Source organism: Oscarella lobularis, chromosome 1, assembly GCF_947507565.1.
Source record: "Oscarella lobularis chromosome 1, ooOscLobu1.1, whole genome shotgun sequence".
In the NCBI taxonomy this organism is placed as follows: domain Eukaryota; kingdom Metazoa; phylum Porifera; class Homoscleromorpha; order Homosclerophorida; family Oscarellidae; genus Oscarella; species Oscarella lobularis.
In genome coordinates this window covers 5,949,435-5,968,911 of record NC_089175.1, presented here as the reverse complement: position 1 = coordinate 5,968,911, position 19,477 = coordinate 5,949,435, and the positions used below count along the sequence as shown (strand labels likewise).

General features: G+C 45.7%; 3 protein-coding genes across 13 annotated transcripts; all 3 read left to right on the top strand.

The window, feature by feature from the left end:
- Positions 1-2: 2 nt before the first annotated feature.
- Positions 3-6,439, top strand: LOC136186654 (uncharacterized). 2 transcript variants are annotated; one of them, XM_065974100.1, is made up of 19 exons: positions 3-222; positions 1,061-1,143; positions 1,200-1,255; positions 1,311-1,460; positions 1,518-1,715; positions 1,765-1,854; positions 1,912-2,094; positions 2,161-2,373; positions 2,623-2,934; positions 2,994-3,332; positions 3,387-3,578; positions 3,820-4,563; positions 4,619-4,756; positions 4,807-4,872; positions 4,935-5,176; positions 5,226-5,341; positions 5,400-5,562; positions 5,620-5,756; positions 5,810-6,439. In XM_065974100.1, the coding sequence occupies exons 2-19, from the start codon at positions 1,133-1,135 to the stop codon at positions 6,075-6,077; spliced, it is 3,618 nt and encodes a 1,205-aa protein (XP_065830172.1). In that variant the 5' UTR covers positions 3-222; positions 1,061-1,132; the 3' UTR covers positions 6,078-6,439. The 2 variants fall into 2 exon arrangements, with proteins under 2 accessions (XP_065830172.1, XP_065830180.1); XM_065974108.1 differs by having other exon boundaries at positions 19-111.
- A 736-nt stretch (positions 6,440-7,175) lies between these two features.
- On the top strand, positions 7,176-13,417 carry LOC136186437 (uncharacterized). Of its 9 annotated transcripts, none has more exons than XM_065973833.1 (19): positions 7,176-7,628; positions 8,198-8,262; positions 8,342-8,409; positions 8,466-8,618; positions 8,679-8,879; positions 8,950-9,126; positions 9,180-9,362; positions 9,415-9,627; positions 9,916-10,215; positions 10,279-10,608; positions 10,658-10,867; positions 11,030-11,788; positions 11,841-11,972; positions 12,025-12,090; positions 12,143-12,390; positions 12,446-12,561; positions 12,617-12,779; positions 12,834-12,970; positions 13,020-13,417. In XM_065973833.1, exons 2-19 carry the CDS (start codon positions 8,246-8,248, stop codon positions 13,330-13,332), a joined length of 3,786 nt encoding a protein of 1,261 aa, XP_065829905.1. In that variant the 5' UTR covers positions 7,176-7,628; positions 8,198-8,245; the 3' UTR covers positions 13,333-13,417. The 9 variants fall into 9 exon arrangements, with proteins under 9 accessions (XP_065829905.1, XP_065829898.1, XP_065829889.1 ...); XM_065973826.1 differs by having other exon boundaries at positions 8,135-8,262; XM_065973817.1 differs by having other exon boundaries at positions 8,121-8,262.
- A 47-nt stretch (positions 13,418-13,464) lies between these two features.
- Positions 13,465-19,428, top strand: LOC136186425 (uncharacterized). Of its 2 annotated transcripts, XM_065973775.1 has the most exons (18): positions 13,465-13,701; positions 13,770-14,243; positions 14,291-14,352; positions 14,402-14,575; positions 14,635-14,829; positions 14,890-15,066; positions 15,120-15,302; positions 15,364-15,579; positions 15,917-16,234; positions 16,293-16,622; positions 16,672-16,881; positions 17,049-17,807; positions 17,851-17,982; positions 18,035-18,100; positions 18,153-18,504; positions 18,560-18,722; positions 18,777-18,913; positions 18,963-19,428. In XM_065973775.1, the coding sequence occupies exons 2-18, from the start codon at positions 14,215-14,217 to the stop codon at positions 19,300-19,302; spliced, it is 3,843 nt and encodes a 1,280-aa protein (XP_065829847.1). In that variant the 5' UTR covers positions 13,465-13,701; positions 13,770-14,214; the 3' UTR covers positions 19,303-19,428. The 2 variants fall into 2 exon arrangements, with proteins under 2 accessions (XP_065829847.1, XP_065829837.1); XM_065973765.1 differs by having other exon boundaries at positions 13,465-14,243.
- The last annotated feature ends 49 nt before the right edge of the window (positions 19,429-19,477 follow it).

Sequence of the window (19,477 nt, the reverse complement as noted above, 5' to 3'; positions counted from 1 at the left end):
ATGTTGCCTCTTTCTACAAGCAAAAAGCACCTTCTAGGCCGCGGAGTTATTCTAGAATCGTTCGGTCGCTATTCGACGCGAAAGAACGAACGTATGCATGCTCGTCGTGACGTAAGTTGCATGGTCAGCGAATCTGAAGCAAGATGGCTGCCGGCTCTCGAACGGGAATCGACGCCTACACTAAGCGAACGTTCTGCGGCAATCTGCGGCGTTTATCTGACTGTAAGCGAAGTCCTTGACTACACTACGTACGAAACGACGAGCGAGAATCGCTCTAACGCACGAAAATACGGTCGCCGCTGTGACAGACGGTTCAGATCCCTTTGCTCGTCCTTTAGTGGCTCGTAGAAGCATCTCTTACGAGAGTAGTATTCCCGTCGACCAACAGGCAGTCGTCTACGACACTTAGAAATGGTTACTGTCACGAGGACCGAGACATGTGATTCTGCGCAGTAGACGCACGTAACGTAGAACCCCACTTGTCTCGTTTGTGTGTTAGGGAGTGTTAGGGTGGAAGCTCGCAAATCGAAGAAAAAATTCCAAAAAATCTAGAAACCTATTAAAAATTTTCTAGAACATTTTAGAGTAACATCTACCTACATACAAAGGTTTCTCAGCATATTACATGAAAAAGAGACTGTTCTTCTTTGTCTATAGCCTCCTTCAACTGCTGAAATTCAACCGAAACCTTGTATATGTAGGTAAATGATACCCTAGAATGTGCCAGAAACATTTTCGAGCGCTTTCTGGTTATCGTCGAAATGATAATAGTCGTCGCTTTGAAACGGCGACGGTAATTGCAAACACGAACCCCTGAAAAAGTAGAACCGGGTTTCTAACACCTAATCTAAAATAGACCCCGTTCTAAAATAGTGCCATCTTAGAAGGTACTATATTAGAACAGGACTATATTAGAACAGAAGTTATTGTTCCATTTTCACCCGCTTGGTATGACAAGGCGTCTCAATCAATACACAATAAATTTAAGCACTGCATGCTGATGTAAAACGTCGTTAACCTGTGCTGAAAATTGCTAATTGAGTTACGGGACCGTTATCAGGTGTGACCTAGTTTGCTACTGCGCAAGCACCTTACGCGTTTGCTGTTCTCGATCTAATGTAGTGACTTCACAATGCTTCTAAAGTAAGTTCTGTTTGGCGGGCATAGCGACGCGGCATCTCGTAGCATGTTTTCCTTAGGCTTCTTTTCTTCCTCTTCAACGTTGTCTACTCCGAGTTCACCGACTTCAGTCGCCGTATGTTGAATGCACGACCTTCTGCCTAATATAAGCATTATTGTTTGTTTCCTAGTGACAATTGACTGCAATCCGTCAACTAACAGCGACAACGAAACGGCTGTGGTCAATCTTTTGTGCGACGGCGGCTACTTTCTAAGAGGAGCGTCGGTCGTGTGTGAGGGAAACGCAAGCTGGTCAATTGGACATTCCCAATGCAGAGAAGGTTCTGCTTCACTCTCGAAATAGTTCACTGGAAGTTAGCCAAGTTCCCGCGCCGCAGGGGTCGACTGTGAACGTATTCGAGATCTGAAGAATGACACCGTGGGATTTGGGAGAAATGCTAGCAGCGTCGCTGTGGAAGTCGGAGAGAACGCAACAGTTCGCTTTTCGTGCAGCGACGGAAGACGTTTGGTGGGCGTCGAATCCATTAGGTGCCTACCGGACGGCACCTCGGGCAAATCGTCACCAGACTGCGAAAGTAAACGACGAGTCCAATAAAAGAACTTAATATGCTCTTATCTCCTTAGGTCTTACGTCCTGTCGCTTCCTCGGCTTCTCGCCTAACGAGATTAATTCGGGAGAGGAGTTGCAGGAGAAGCCCTTTTCAATTTGTTCTGGTATCGTAGCATCCGTATGTTTTTTTTGTCTCTACGTCATCGATGGCACGGTCACAGGCACTTCCGTCTCATGCGAATCGCTGGGTATAAGAATACCAGAACGCGGGGCTATATCCACAAATAAAACTACCAATGGGACCGAAGTGAAATTTTCTTGCAAAGAAGGATATGTCGTCAATGGCACTGCGAGCCTTATCTGCGTGTCAGGCAGGTGGTCAAGCGACCCCCCATCTTGCAAAGGTTCCGCTCATTTCTGCTAACTTCCTTAGTTAATATATTACTCTCTTTTGCGGTTTTCTTTTCTAGAGGTTCGGTGTAATCCTATTACGCCCCCGCGAGATGGAATAGCTTCGTGGAAGTCATCCGATGGCCGCAGGGAGAATTATACTTCCGGCTCGGAATCCGTTGCCTTTCGAACGCTATACTTCGAGTGCCGCGGGCAACTTGAGCTTATCGGCCAGTCTTCCATAAACTGTCTCGCGAATGGAAGCTGGTCAGGAACCGTCCCAATTTGTTCAAGTAAGGTAGCTGTACAGTAGCGCCTTATATTAGCCTGGCTAGGAGAAAAATGATTGATTGATCCTCATGGCACTCTTCCTTTTCTGCCATTCGCGTATACATCCTATACCGCTTTTCATCGCGCTCAAGTGCACGTACCTAGACGATTTGCGTAGGGTTTGAAAAGCCGTTAACGTTAATAGTTGCTCAGCTACATACCGTCTAACCACGTTCTCTGTGCATTTGATTATGCGACTGCTCATTCTTTAGAACTTCGTCTGGAGGAAGGAGACTCCAAATACGAAGGTCGCCTCGAAGTGTATTACAACGGGTCGTGGGGAACAGTTTGTGAAGAAGGCTTTGGCATGGAAGAAGCGTTCGTTGTTTGTCGGCAACTCTTTTCAACGTTTCCTGCAAATTACAAATTCGGTTCGTTCTTCGGTCGCGGGACTGGTCCAGTAGTACTCGATGATCTACGATGTTCCGGGAACGAAACTCATCTTCAAGACTGTTTGCATCGAGGTTTAGGAGAGCACAGGTCACAGTGCAATAACGAAAACGAGGCTGGAGTCGTCTGTTTGGGTAAGAGCATGTGTCCGGTGTAGGAAGTTATAGTTAGGAATTAAGGTGTGGTCATACAGAAACACCGTTTCCTGTCCGACTGGCAGCTGAAGGGTTTTCGTCGGTCGAAGGGCGGCTAGAGGTGTTCTACAAAAATGAATGGGGAACGGTGTGCGACGACGAATGGGATATACAAGACGCTCACGTCGTGTGCCGTCAGCTTAGACTGGGACGGGCCATCAAAGCGCTCAAAGGGCTAGATCACAATTACGGTCCCGGCGAGAATTCGATTCTGCTTAATAAGCTACGCTGTAAAGGTTCCGAACAAGTGCTCGCGCAATGTCTTTCGGAAAAAGGCATTTATCGGCGCGCAAAGGAAATTTGCAGGAACAAAGAAGACGTTGCGCTGATTTGTGAAGGTGAAGGGCATCAGAATGTTGTTTGTACGTGTTACTGTAATCCATTTATCGTAGATGGTCTATGCCCCACTGTCGATGCGACGGCCAATTCGTTAATGACGATTCAGTCGGTCACTCACGGAAACGTTACTTCGACCATATTGGTCTTTTCTTGCGATGATGGATACGTCCTGGTTGGTTCCTCAAGAATCACGTGTTTGGAAAGCGGTGAATGGTCTGACAGGCTGCCAGTCTGCAAGAAATCTCGTAAGCTATGTGATTAAGTGGTAGAAATTTAACGAGAGTACAACCTGAGCTAGACTATAGAGTAGTACGTATTAGCTAAACCGTTATTCGTGCGGTGCTCTATCGAACTGATTTGCTCGGCCAGTGCGTGGAGCCCGTCTCATTTTTTTCTCACTCGCAGTATTTTCGTGAAGCATGTGCGTTCGTTCATGTTTGACTATTTTTAATGCCTTGTTTTTATTTATTTTTTTTTGTTTTGCAGAACTTCCGGCACTCGCTGCTCCTATTGTCGCTTTCTCTCTCCTTCTTCTAGCATGCGTTGTTGCCGCCCGCACTTTGGGAGTTTCTAACATGCGAAGCATCTTTTCCCCACTTGTCATTATCTTTTTCATTTTTTCAGCCGCATCCGTCTTTGCTGGCGTTCTTATTGCTGTCAACGTTCTTTCTCCTTTCAAATGCAAAACTTTGGTGATAGATTTTGTTATTAATCTATACACCGTCCTCTGTTTTTCGCTGTTGTTTGTTGAAACGGTAGCTCACCTCGTCGGACGAATTCTCTCCAGGCTACCAATTAAACTTGCTATCAATGCCATCATCGTGATTTTTGAAATCTTAATATCGGCTATGTCATGTTTCATTTTTGTTCCAGATGTTGGCGAAAAAGAGCCCGAAGATCATTGCATAGACGCTCGCACCCGTCCTCTACTTGTTTCCTCATACTTCCTTAATGCTGCACTTGCTATTGGAATTGCTGTTGTCACGTGGATAACGCATCGCAGAGGACTTGAAAGTCGACTGAAGAGCAGATCGATTATTGAGTGTTTAACGGCATCACTTTTTGCTGCGTTTTATATCGCATCCTTATGCAGTTTTCTGTGGGCAAAAAACGACAGCATATGGGCCGGGTTCATGGTTACTATAGCTACCTTTCCAGCCTTTCTGACTCTTCATGTGTTTACCTTCATGGGAAGAGGAGCGTTAACACGCATCAGGAGGGAGTTAGCAGGTATGAAAAAATGATGAATTGGCACTTGTAATATTTTTTCACCTGTCGTTTATAGATTTGCAGCGCGAAGCTGACTTAGACTTAGTTGAGCTGGGACCGGCAGTCAACTACTGGGACGAAGATATCGTTAAGGAAATCAATACAGTGGTCATTTCGCCTTCGCAAATCCAAAAAGATGAACAAATTGGTCGCGGTTAGCAGTTCGGTGAATATTTAGTTTTTAATTTTCATTGGTCTTCAAAGGTAACTTTGGAGCGGTTTTCAAAGGCACGCTGAACGATGCCGATGTTGCAATGAAATCAGTGCTAGGTGCATTCTTTCTCGTACTAGTTAGTGTTTGTACATGCATACCTGTGTATAACCTGTTCTAGATGTGTTCAATCGCAGGGAGTTAAACGACTTCGTTCGCGAAGGCCTTCAAATGCGTCAATTTGACCATCCCAATGTGATGAAACTTCTTGGTATCTGTTGGTCTGACGATCCATCGAGCCCCTATCACCGATCTCCGCTCATCATTCTACCCTACATGGAACTAGGCGATGTCAGAACGTACCTTCGCAAACGCCGACCGGGAGGGTCAATAGTATCGCTGACGGACGAAAATCCTCCACAGGTTTAGAAACATTCACACACTTTTCAGAAATTTGTAGGCAATTTTTTAGGTGAGGAAAGTGTCTTTGGCGCAGCTGGTCAAATTTTCGCTGCATATTGCTAAAGGAATGGAATACATTTCTAATAAAGGAGTTGTTCATCGAGATTTGGCAGCCAGGAATTGCATGTAGAAATTGAAACGCATTTTTATGCATAATTTTAATTGCCTTGTGTGTTTTATGAAGGGTGAGCTGGGATTTGGAAGTCAAAGTTGGCGACTTCGGTTTATCAAGAGTAATGAAGGCAGGGAAGGACTACTACCGCACGGGAGAAGGCGGTCAGTTTCCCGTTCGATGGATGTCGCCTGAATGCCTCATTGATTTCGTCTTCACTGCAAAATCGGATGTGGTACGTAGCATCTCTAAATCATGATTTTTCAGTTAGTTACTTTTAATTAAATTGAAGTGGGCATTCGGAATCACCCTGTGGGAGGTGATGACTCTTGGAATGATGCCGTATCCAGGTGTTTCGAACCAGGACGTAGTTGTTTTGGTCACGTCAGGCCAGCGGCCAGGAAAACCAAATGAATGTCCATTAGAAGTGTAAGTAAGACTCCAACACTTGTCTTTCTTTCTATTTTTCACTTGCTTTGCAGGTATGACATTATGGGTCTGTGTTGGGCAGCCGAACCTGATGAGCGTCTATCTTTTCCACAAATTGCTGAGTGTTTTGAAGAGTATCTGACCGAGTTGAGGAATTATCTAAATCCAAATAAGGACCCATACTCTCATTGGAATATGTCTGTTGCCAAGGAAGTGACTGTGACACAACCCCAGCTGCTTTCAAAAAGTGAAGATGGAAAGCCAAAGGGCAGAAGTGTAAGTGGAAAACAAGCATCGGATCCAGCCAGTGGAAAAGATTAGTGCCATGTTTGCATTGGGCGATGGCGAAATTGATGTCTTGGAATGTTGACTCTGTTTTAGTACGTAGACTCTAAGAGTTGTAACGAGGAGACCCGTTCGGCTCCTCCGCGTACGCACGAATGAGTATGGGCATGCGCTACGATCACACAATAGTATTACAGAATAATAGGGCGCGTAGGCACAAAGGAGACAAGTGCCCTAAGTAGGAAGCTGTAAGAGTTAGGGAGATAGTGTAGGCGTACAAGTGGGTGGACAGACGCCTACCGGTCTGTCCACCAGGGACACTATATAAGAGAAGGTTTTTAGTCTAACTGTGTCCGTGTGACTGTGAGTGTGGAAGTGCTATCAATAAAGACATGGAAGAAGTGATGAAGAGGTCTCGTTCAACCTTCACCGGTACACGAGGCCGATTACAGAGTGATCTGACAGTCAACCAACTACCGCTTATCTGGACCTCGCTTATCCTTACCCTCGCTTATCCTGCCATTAACCAATTTTCGTAAATTAAATATTAGGAGAAGTTCGCAGCAAGGATAGTTTCATTGCCAATGAACGTCCGCACTCAGGCTGAAATTGTTGTTACGTACGTTATGTCCACGCACGGATACTAGAAGAAGGGTCTGCTGGTACATATATGCTTATTCCAGATGCGATGAATCGAAGGGAAGTAAACGATTTCCCTATCATCAATCTCCATTCATCCTTCTACCCTACATGGAACTACAGTAGGAGATCTGAAAACGTCATCTGATAGTCAACGAAATAGACTACAGTGCATTGTAGTGCCAGAGATAAATAGGGCAGCTCATGTCATTTCGCGAAGTACATCGTAGTCTCGAGCTCTCCCTGGATCTGCAGGGCCCGCGAGACATTCTCAACCCAGTCTCTACAGCATGGTCAGGGGGGCCTCGCTTTCTCTCCTCTCCAGGCCGAGACAGATCTAGCCTGGCTCGAGCACGGATCGAACGTCTTGCGGTCCACGCGGAGCTAACAGTGGCTTCAGAGTCCTTCGATCGCTTTGTCGACAAGGTGCGATCACCCGGATACCTAAATAGTCTTACCGCGCGCTGGTGCCAGCTGCTGGTGCCACGGTCTGTCGTCTCGCAGGGTTTCATTTTAGTCGACTTGGCGCGGCAACAGGCTCTGATTCACCATGTGGACATCATCAAACGAGGGTCTTGTAGGCTGAGCAAAACCTAATGTCATAAGCTAAAAGCGGAAAGAACAGAAGGAAAAGACTAAACGCTTTTAAACTGTCGGCAGTATGTCGTGCAAAATTTCGCCCACGCCGTCAACGACGGCGCCGAGCGATTCGAGGAGACCGTTGGCCGCGTAGTCGTTTCGCGTGTTGGACTCGATCGTCGAATGCGAGCTGCAATAGAGATGGAACGTGTTACGGAGCTAATAGCGCTCCTTCGATGACTTTGTCGACCTTCTAGGGGCCCGGCCTTCTTCTGGCGGCTCAAATAACGAGGAAACGAAACGATTCCGCGAAAGATTCCCCCCCTGTTCCGAAGACCTCGGTCGAATAGAAGTGGCTTTTAGGAACGAGTAAGCAGTCGAAACAGTTAATCGGATAGCTGTAGGACGTGCGAAACGGGTGCGAACGAACGATCTTAGTAGAGCTCGTCCGCCATTCCCATACGTCATAATACGCGGAGTTACAGGGGTACCGTACCAGACCCTCTCTCCGAGGATCGGGGGGAGAGAGGGTCTGGAACCGAGGCTACCCCCCTCCCCCCATTAGATCATAATTAGATTCATTGTCCCTGTAATGATAGCCTCGTCCCCCAGGCTCTGATCTCGGGATCAGAGGAGGGAATCGATAGTTTTTGTGGTCAACGACGTCAAAAAGAGGGTCTACCGAATTAGGAACATTTTTCAGGCTTAGCAAAACATCTATTATCGGTTATGATTTCATGAGCGTAAAGCTAAAAACAGAACAGAAGCATATGAATCCAACGAAGGGCTAAGCAGATGGCAGGGTAACCTGGGGAAGCCGAAAATCGGTCAAGCTTCCTATTTAGCCTGCCATCTGCTTAGCCGAATATATCTAGACGTCGAAACCAGCCCAAAGTCATTCGATTCATCGATCGGTGTTTGTGAGGATTTCTTCCCAGGTGTGTGAGGGGCTGTTAGTGAAGTCGTCGTTCTGTTACTCAACAACAATGACGACGATTCTAAAGTTAGAGATTTCCTAATTGACAGCAATATAGCATAGCGGTGTTCTAAAAGCCTTCCTTTCTTTGCCTTCCTTTCTTTAGACTTATTTTGCTCCTTGTCAATGTTTTCAGTGCCTACTCCGACGCTAATTCAACCGACTTCAGCCGCTGTATGTTCAGTGCACGGCCTTCGATCTGTCTCTGATGGCGTTATTGTTACTTTTAGTGGCAATTGACTGCAGTCCGACGATTAAAAGCGACGTCATTCTGTCCAACGAAACGGCTGCAGATGATGCAGTAGGCAAACTTTTTTGCAACGGCAGTTATTTTCTAAGAGGAGCGTCGGTCGTGTGCGAGGGAAACGCAATTTGCAGAGAAGGTTATTTTCGGCTGTACTGTTCTAAAAATTCCCCTGAAAGTTAACCTATTCTGGCCGCAGATTGTGAACGTATCCGAAATCCGCTGAAGAAAAGCGCCGCGCAGTTGAAGAGCAATGGAACCAGCGTCGTCGTGCAAGTCGGAGTGAACGCGACAGTCCAGTTCGCGTGCAGCGATGGGCGCCGCTCGATAGGCGTCGATTCCGTTACCAGTAGGTGCCGACCAGACGGCAGCTGGTCGAATTCGCCACCAGACTGCGAAAGTAAACGGGTCCCAGAAAAGAAACACTGAAGTTCATATGCGTATGAAGAGTTTTCTCTTATTTTGGTTAGGTATTACGTCTTGTCATTTCCTCGGCTTGTTGTCAGACGGAACTATGTCAACGAATTCGTCTTCATTTGGAACAGTTGTTCGTTTTTATTGCAATCCTGGGTTCTATCTTGTCGGTTCGAAGTCGATGACGTGCAATTCGTCTGGAGAGTGGTCTCATGAGAAGCCCTTCTGCCAGGGTATCGTAGCTACTTGCATATATTTATGTCTCTACGTCATTGCACTGTCGCAGGCATTTCTATCTCGTGCGAATCGTTGAGCAGAAGAATACCTACTCATGGGGCTATATCCACAAATCAAACGACCAACGGGACCGAAGTTACGTTTTCTTGCAAAGAAGGATATGTCGTCGATGGCTCGGCGAACCTTGTCTGCTTATTAGGCAAGTGGTCAGACGACCCTCCTTCTTGCAAAGGTCTGGTTTCATTGTCTAGCTTCCGCGTAAATGTGTTACCGTCTTTGCCCAGGGGTTCGATGTAATCCAATTGTGCTCCCAAGAGATGGAGAGGCGTGGTGGACGTCGTCCGATGGCCGCAGGGAGAATTATACTTCTGGCTCGAAGTTTGTTGTCTTTCGAACGCTCCACTTCGAGTGTCGCGGAAATCTTGAGCTTGCTGGCAAGTCTTCCATAACCTGTCTCGCGAATGGAAACTGGTCTGGGACCGTCCCTGTTTGTACAGGTAAGGAGTCTATAACGTACAATGTACAGTATACGAGGAAAGTGAGACATTGCCTAAGAAGCCAACAAGGGTATAGATACATATGTGACTGTGTGACATAAAGTCATGCAGTTATCATCTGACAACTAGGGCAGTGATGTCATGCTATCCTCGGTATATACCTGATACGTAAAAGATTTGAATAGAGTGTTTAGTAGCTTTGCTTGAAATAGGCTTTTCAGGAGTTTTCGTTTAAAGGCCCAAATCAAGTTCTTTGAGCACTTTATCATGCGTTTGCCTATTCTTTAGATCTTCGTCTGGAGGGCGGAGACTCCAAATACGAAGGTCGACTTGAAGTGTACTATAACGGGTCGTGGGGAACCGTTTGTGACGACGGCTTTGGCATGGAAGAAGCGTTTGTTGTTTGTCGGCAACTCTTTTCAACGTTACCGGCAAGCTTCGAGCTCCGTTCATACTTCGGACCAGGGCCTGGTCCCATACTACTTGATCATCTACGATGCTCAGGTACCGAAACTCGTCTTCAAGACTGCTTCCACCGAGACTTAGGAGAGCACAGGTCACAGTGCAAGGTTGGAGTCGTCTGTTTGGGTAAGAGCACGTGCCCAGAGAGTTATACTGTACGTAGTTAGGAAGACATGGTTATTATTATAGAAACACCGTCGTTTCCTGTCCGACTGGTCGCTACGAGGTTTTCGTCGGTCGAAGGACGCCTGGAAGTGTTCCACAAAGAATGGGGTACAGTGTGCAACGACGAATGGGATTTACAAGACGCTCACGTCGTGTGCCGTCAGCTCGGACTGGGACGGGCTATCGAAGCGTTCGCAGGGCTCAATCGCGATTACGGTTCCGGTGAGCAGTTGATTCTGCTTAATAGGCTACGCTGCAATGGATCCGAACAAGTGCTTGCGCAATGTCTTTCTGATAAAGGTCTTAACCAGCGCGGATGTAAAAACAGAGAAACCGTTGCGTTGATTTGTGAAGGTGAAGCGCATCAGAATGTCATTAGTATGTGTGACTGTAATCTATTCAGATGGTCTATGTCCCACTGTCAATGCGACGGCCAATATGTTGTTGACGATTCAGTCCGTAACTCTCGGAAACGTTACCGCGACTCAGTTGGTCTTTTCTTGTGATGATGGGTATAACTTGATTGGTTCGTCAAACATCACGTGTTTGGAAAGCGGTCGATGGTCTGATAAGCCGCCACTCTGCAAGAAATCTAGCGTCGTCCTGTCCTCGCGTAAGTGACGTCATTTAGTGGCATGAATCAGAGAGAGTGCAACAAGAGCTAGAGTAGTACAGTGCGTCTGCCAAACCTATATACTACGTAGGGCGCTTGTCTCTTTAAATTTTCGCACTCGTAATTTTTGCATAAGTTAATAACCTATTTTTTGTTTTGTAGAGTGCTCATCCACTGTTGCTTTTCCGGCACTAACTGTTCCCATCGTCGCTTTATCTCTTCTTCTCATTTTATGCGTTGTTGCCGCCCGCACTTTGGGAGTTTCTGACATTCGAAGCATCGTTTCTCCACTCGTCATTTCTTTATGTATTTCATCGGCTGCATCTGTCCTTGCTGGCGTTCTTATTGCTGTCAACGTTCTCTCTCCTTTCAAGTGCAAAACTTTGGTGGTAGATTTTGTTATTAACCTATGCACCGTTCTCTGTTTCGCGCCGTTGTTTGTTGAAACGGTATCTCACCTCGTCGGCCGAATTTTCTCCAGGCTACCAGTTAAACTTGCTATCAATGCCGTCATTGTGATTCTGGAAATTTCAATAGCGGCTATGTCATGTTTCGTTTTAGTTCCGGATATTGGCGGGAAAGAGTCGGCGGATCATTGCAAGGATGCTCGCACCCGTCCTCTACTTGTCTCCTCATACTGCCTTAATGCTGCACTTGCTATGGGAATTGCTGTTGTTACATGGATAACGTATTGCAGAGGACTTGACAGTCGACTGAAGAGCAGATCGATTATTGAGTGTCTAACGGCATCACTTATTGCTGCGTTTTATATTGCATCCTTATGCAGCTTTCTGTGGGCAAAGGACTGTAGTATAGGGGCCTGGTTCCTGGTGATTATTGCTACATTACCAGCATTTCTGACGCTTCATGTGTTTACCTTCGTGGCAAGAGGAGCGTTAGCACGCAGGAAGGAGTTAGCAGGTATGAAAATATGATAAATTGGCGCTTGCAATATTTTTCAACTGTTAATTAGATTGCGAAGCTGACTATGACGTTGTTGAAATGAACCCCACAGTCGACTACTGGGACGAAGATATTGTAAAGGAAATCAATACCGTGGTCATTCTGCCGTCACTGATCCAAAAAGAAGAACAGATTGGTCGCGGTCAGCAGTTAGTTATTCCTTAGTTAAAAATAATTTCTAATTGTTTTTAAAGGTAATTTTGGAGCTGTTTTCAAAGGCAAGCTAGAAGGTGTAGATGTTGCGATAAAATCAGTGCTAGGTAAACATTATTTTTTCTACTTACTGCTGGTACATCTAGTACCTGTGTCCAGATGAGATGAATCGAAAGGAAGTAAACGACTTTGTTCGTGAAGGCCTGCAAATGCGTCAATTTGACCATCCCAACGTGATGAAGCTTTTTGGTATATGTTGGTCTGACGATCCTTCCAGCTCCTATCATCGATCTCCACTCATCATTCTACCCTACATGGAACTAGGCGATCTCAAAGCGTATCTTCGCAAGCGCCGACCAAGACGGGGTGGGTCAGTGGCATCGCCGAGAAACGAAAATCCCCCACAGGTTTTGAAACGCTATTTTCTATTAGCTATGTAAGCTACCCTTGATTTACTTTTAGTTGAGGAAAGGTCTCTTCGAGCAGCTGGTCAAATTTTCGTTGCACATTGCTAAAGGAATGGAATACATTTCTCATAATGGAGTTGTTCATCGAGATTTGGCGGCAAGGAATTGCATGTACAGATCAACTCGAATTTTAAAAAAATCTTTGTAATTGCCTTATTTCCTAAAGGGTGAACTGGGATTTGGAAGTCAAAGTTGGCGACTTCGGTTTGTCAAGAGCACTGAAGGCAGGGAAGGATTACTATCGCACAGGCCAAGGCGGCCAGCTTCCCGTTCGATGGATGGCACCTGAGTGCCTCCTTGACTTTGTCTTTACGACCAAATCGGATGTGGTAATATCTCGAGGTCGTGATTTATTTGTTACACTAATAACGTTTAAATTGAAGTGGGCATTTGGAATCACTTTGTGGGAGGTGATGACTCTTGGAATGATGCCGTATCCAGGTGTTTCGAACCAGGAAGTAGCTGCTTTTGTCATGTCAGGCCAGCGTCTAGCGAAACCAAATGAATGTCCATTAGAAGTGTAAGACTCCACGACTTGTCTTTTTTTCTATTTTTCAATTGCTTTGCAGGTACGATATTATGCGTCTGTGCTGGGCAGGCGATTCCGATGAGCGTCTATCTTTTTCAAAAATTGTTCAACGCTTTGAAGAGTATCTGACAGAGTTGATGAATTATGTAAAGCCAAGTGCCGGCGGCTTTGTTGACCCGTACTCGCATTGGAATCTGTCTGCTGCCAAGGAAATGACCGTGGCACTGCCTCAGCTGCTTTCAAAGGGTGAAGATGAAAAGCTAAAGGAGAACCGAGCATCAGATCTGGCCAGTAAAAATTTTAACCTTTATGGTGCCATGTTTACATTGGACCTGGAATCAGTGGAATGTTAGATGCACTCTCGTATTAGTGTGTTCTTGTTTTAGTACACTTTATGGTCTGTGATGTGTTGACACTTGAATAGCCACTCGTAAGGTTTATCTACCTAACGCGCGCTGATGTCCTGACGCGAAGAACGAGTGGAATCGAATCTTCTGGAGCTCCTGCTTCGCGTCGAAGGCTTGGATGCAATCCAATCCCTCCTTTTCGCTGAGAAAACAAATTGCGCGCTGGAACTCGCAGCGATATAATCCTCCAGCTCGACATCGAATGCCATGAGGAGCTCAACGAGAATACTCTTGCAGCGATGGAAGCCGCTCGATAGGCGTCGATTCCGTTACCAGGTGCCGGCAGCTTGTCGAATTCGCCACCAGACTGCGAAAGTAAACGGGTCCCAGGAAAGAAACACGGAAGTGCATATGCATATGAAGAGTTTTCTTATTTTGGTTAGGTATTACGTCTTTTCGTTTTCTCGGCTTGTTGTCAAACGGCACAATGTCAACTAATTCATCTTCATTTGGGACAGTAGTTCGTTTTTATTGCAATTCTGGCTTCTATCTTGTCGGTTCAAAATCGATGACGTGCAATTCGTCTGGAGAGTGGTCTCATGAGAAGCCCTTCTGCCAGGGTATATATTTATGTCTCTACGTCATCGCACCATAGAGATAGAGGATAGAGGATCGCAAAGCATTTACTATTAATAAGCATAAAGCTAAAAATACATGCACAGATGGACAAATGACAGGAATACCCTGGAAGCTGGAAGTTAGTCTCAGTTTCTGTTCCACGTCCTGATCCGGGAACCAACATATACTTAAACTGCCTAAGTGAACTGAGAGTCTTTCAGTTTGCCGACCGGTGTGCGTGAGGTATTAAGACTTTACTGTGACGTTCCAATGATGGAGTCTCTCTGCATGATTCTAAAGTAAGTTCCGCTTGGCGGCGTAGCGTCTCAAAATGTTTTTCCCTCAGGCTTCTTTTCTTTCTCTTCAACGTTGTCAGTGTCTACTCGAGCTCAAGTGACTTCAGTCTCTGTATGCTCAGTGCACGACCTTTTGCCTTCAATAGCATTGATGTTACTAGTGACAGTCGACTGCAACCCGTCAATTCAAAGCGACGTCATTTCTCCAAACGAAACGGCTGCGAACGATGCAGCTGTCAAGCTTACGTGCAACCGCGGTTACGTTCTTAGAGGATCGTCGATCGTGTGCGAGGGAAACGCAAGTTGGTCGATCGAGCATTCGTTTTGCAAAGAAGGTTAGCCTGTACTATCTAATATATTTTCACTGGAAGTTAGCCCAACTACTGCGCCTCAGGGGTCGACTGCGAATATATTCGAAATCTGAGGAATGGCACTGCGCGGTTTAAAAGAAATGATAACAGCGTCGTTGAAGTCGGAGAGAACGCGACAGTTCGGTTTGCGTGCAGTGATGGAAGCCGTTTCACTTTGGTAGGCGTCGAATCCATTAGGTGCCTACCGGACGGCACGTGGGGGCCACCAGAGTGCCAAAGTAAACGGGGCTCAATAAAAGAGTCAGCAAGTATACGTACAGTATATCTTGTCGCCTTAGATATTACTTCCTGTCGCTTTCTTGGCTTTTTGTCCAACGGCAGGATGTCGACTAATTCGTCTTCGTTTGGAACAAGAGTCCGTTTTCACTGTGATCCTGGCTTCCGTCTTGTCGGTTCGAAATCTATAACGTGCAATTCGTCTGGAGAGTGGTCTCATGAGAAACCCTTCTGCCGTGGTATTGTATATAAGTTCTTATAATCTTATTTTCATGTCATCGCTCGGTTACAGGCATTTCCATCTCATGCAAATCGCTGAGCCCACGAATACCTGCACACGGAGCTATATCCACGAATCAAACGGCTAACGGTACCGAAGTCAAATTTTCATGCAAAGAAGGATATGTCGTCAATGGCACAGCGAGTCTTGTCTGCTTGTCAGGCAGGTGGTCAAGCGATCCCCCGTCTTGCAAAGGTCGGATTTCTTCTAACTTACTTGTAAATATTTTACTGTCCTTTGCGGCTTTCTTTTCTAGAGATTCAGTGTAATCCTATTACGCCTCCACGAGATGGATATGCATGGTGGACGTCGTCCGACGGCCGCAGGGAGAATTATACTTCCAGCCGCTCGGAATCCGTTGCCTTTCGAACGCTGTACTTCGAGTGCCGCGGACAACTTGAGCTTATTGGCCAGTCTTCCATAAACTGTCTCGCGAATGGAAGCTGGTCAGGAACCGTCCCTTCGTGTTCAAGTAAGGCTATAGGACGTACAATATATATAGTACAGGAGGAAAGCAAGATATTGCCTAACTAAGAAGCCAACAAGACAGTAGAACCAGTCTAGAAGGTTATAGATACATACCATATGGGACTGCGTGAGATAAAGTCATGCAGTTATCATCTGACAACTTGGGCAGTGATATCTGGCCATCCTCCGTATACTGCCTTTGAGTTACACCTGATACGTAAAAGATTTGAATAGAGCTTTAAAGCGTTTCTAGTAGCTCAGCTTAAAATAGGCTTATCAAGAGTTTCCGTTCAAAGGCCCAAATCAAGTTATTTTTGATCATGCGTTTGCCTCTTTTTTAGATCCGAGGCTTCGTCTGGAGGGCGGAGACTCCAAATACGAAGGTCGACTTGAACTGTACTATAACGGGTCGTGGGGAACCGTTTGTGACGAAGGATTTGGCATGGAAGAAGCGTTCGTTGTTTGTCGGCAACTCTTTTCAACGTTGCCTGCAAACTTCGAACTCTATTCATACTTCGGACCAGGGCCTGGTCCCATAGTGCTCGATGATCTACGATGCTCCGGCACCGAAACTCGTCTTCAAGACTGTTTACACCGAGGCTTAGGAGAGCACAGGTCACAGTGCAATAACGCAAACGAGGCCGGAGTAGTCTGTTTGGGTAAGAGCATGTGCCCATGCAGAAGTGTACCGTAATTAGGAAGACATGGTTGTTATAGAAACACCGTCGTTTCCTGTCCGACTGATCGCTACGGGGTTTTCGTCGGTCGAAGGACGCCTGGAAGTGTTCCACAAAGAATGGGGTACAGTGTGCGACGGCGACTGGGATTTACAAGACGCTCACGTCGTGTGCCGTCAGCTCGGACTGGGACGGGCTATCGAAGCGTTCGCAGGGCTCAATCGCGATTACGGTTCCGGTGAGCAGTTGATTCTGCTTAGTAGGCTACGCTGCAATGGATCCGAACAAGTGCTTGCGCAATGTCTTTCTGATAATGGTCTTCGCCGGCGCGGATGTCGTAACAGAGAAACCGTTGCATTGATTTGTGAAGGTGAAGCGCATCAGAATGTCATTAGTATGTGTGACTGTAATCTATTCAGATGGTCTATGTCCCACTGTCAAAGCGACGGCCAATATGTTGTTGACGATTCAGTCCGTAACTCTCGGAAACGTTACCGCGACTCAGTTGGTCTTTTCTTGTGATGATGGGTATAACTTGATTGGTTCGTCAAACGTCACGTGTTTGGAAAGCGGTCGATGGTCTGATAAGCCGCCACTCTGCAAGAAATCTAGCGTCGTCCTGTCCTCGCGTAAGTGACGTCATTTAGTGGCATGAATCAGAGAGAGTGCAACCAGAGCTAGACTAGTACAGTGCGTCTGTCAAACCTATATACTACGTATGGTGCTTGTCTCTTTAAATTTTCGCACTCGTAATATTTGCATAAATTTTGTTAATAACCTATTTTTTGTTTTGTAGAGTGCTCATCGACTGTTGCTTTTCCGACACTAGCTGTTCCCATCGTCGCTTTATCTCTTCTTCTCATTTTATGCGTTGTTGCCGCCCGCACTTTGGGAGTTTCTTACATTCGAAGCAACTTTTCTCCACTCGTCATTTCTTTATGTATTTCATCGGCTGCATCTGTCCTTGCTGGCGTTCTTATTGCTGTCAACATTCTCTCTCCTTTCAAATGCAAGACTTTGGTGGTAGATTTTGTTATTAACCTATGCACCGTTCTCTGTTTCGCGCCGTTGTTTGTTGAAACGGTATCTCACCTCGTCGGCCGAATTTTCTCCAGGCTACCAGTTAAACTTGCTATCAATGCCGTCATTGTGATTCTGGAAATTTCAATAGCGGCTATGTCATGTTTCATTTTAGTTCCGGATATTGGCGAGAAAGATCCCGATGATCATTGCAAGGACGCTCGCACCCATCCTCTACTTGTCTCCTCATACTGCCTTAATGCTGCACTTCCTATGGGAATTGCTGTTGTTACATGGATAACGTATTGCGGAGGACTTGACAGTCGACTGAAGAACAGATCGGTCATTGAATGTTTAACGGCATCACTTATTGCTGCGTTTTATATTGCATCCTTATGCAGCTTTCTGTGGGCAAAGGACTGTAGTATAGGGGCCTGGTTCCTGGTGATTATTGCTACATTACCAGCATTTCTGACGCTTCATGTGTTTACCTTCGTGGCAAGAGGAGCGTTAGCACGCAGGAAGGAGTTAGCAGGTATGAAAATTGGCGCTTGCAATATTTTTCAACTGTTAATTAGATTACAATGTTTACTTTGACGTTGTTGAAATGAACCCCACAGTCGACTACTGGGACGAAGATATGGTAAAGGAAATCAATACCGTGGTCATTTTGCCGTCACTGATCCAAAAAGAAGAACAAATTGGTCGCGGTCAGCAGTTAGTTATTCCTTAGTGAAAAATAATTTCTAATTGTTTTTAAAGGTAATTTTGGAGCTGTTTTCAAAGGCAAGCTAGAAGGTGTAGATGTTGCGATAAAATCAGTGCTAGGTAAACATTATTTTTCCTACTTACTGCTGGTACATCTAGTACCTGTGTCCAGATGAGATGAATCGAAAGGAAGTAAACGACTTTGTTCGTGAAGGCCTGCAAATGCGTCAATTTGACCATCCCAACGGGATGAAGCTTTTTGGTATATGTTGGTCTGACGATCCTTCCAGCTCCTATCATCGATCTCCACTCATCGTTCTACCCTACATGGAACTAGGCGATCTCAAAGCGTATCTTCGCAAGCGCCGACCAAGACGGGGTGGGTCAGTGGCATCGCCGAGAAACGAAATGAGGAAAGGTCTCTTCGAGCAGCTGGTCAAATTTTCGTTGCACATTGCTAAAGGAATGGAATACATTTCTCATAATGGAGTTGTTCATCGAGATTTGGCGGCAAGGAATTGCATGTACAGATCAACTCGAATTTTAAAAAAATTATTATAATTGCCTTATTTCATAAAGGGTGAGCTGGGATTTGGAAGTCAAAGTTGGCGACTTCGGTTTGTCAAGAGCACTGAAGGCAGGGAAGGATTACTATCGCACAGGCCAAGGCGGCCAGCTTCCCGTTCGATGGATGGCACCTGAGTGCCTCCTCGACTTTGTCTTTACGACCAAATCGGATGTGGTAATATCTCGAGGTCGTGATTTATTTGTTATACTAATAACGTTTAAATTGTAGTGGGCATTCGGAATCACTTTGTGGGAGGTGATGACTCTTGGAATGATGCCGTATCTAGGTGTTTCGAACCAGGAAGTATCTGCTTTTGTCATGTCAGGCCAGCGTCTAGAGAAACCAAATGAATGTCCATTAGAAGTGTAAGACTCCACGACTTGTCTTTTTTTCTATTTTTCAATTGCTTTGCAGGTACGATATTATGCGTCTGTGCTGGGCAGGCGATTCCGATGAGCGTCTATCTTTTTCAAAAATTGTTCAACGCTTTGAAGAGTATCTGACAGAGTTGATGAATTATGTAAAGCCAATTTCCGGCTTTGTTGACCCGTACTCGCATTGGAATCTGTCTGCTGCCAAGGAAATGACCGTGGCACTGCCTCAGCTTCTTTCAAGGAGTGACGATGAAAAGCAAAAGGGCAGAAATTCAAGTGGCAAACAAGCATCAAATCCAGCCAGTAGAAGCATTAACGTGGAAAAGATTAGTGCCATGTTTGCATTGGGCGATGGTGAAATTGATGTCTTGGAATGTTGACTCTGTTTTAGTACGTAGAGTGATCTGACAGTCAACCATATTTATACCCTCAGGGGCGGGGCCTCGTTTCTATCGCAGCTTTACAGTACAAAAACGCGCGCTGTTTCGAATTGCAAACCAATGCAAATAGACTGTAAATATGGTTCTTCTATCGATATTTCGTCGCAATTCGGTT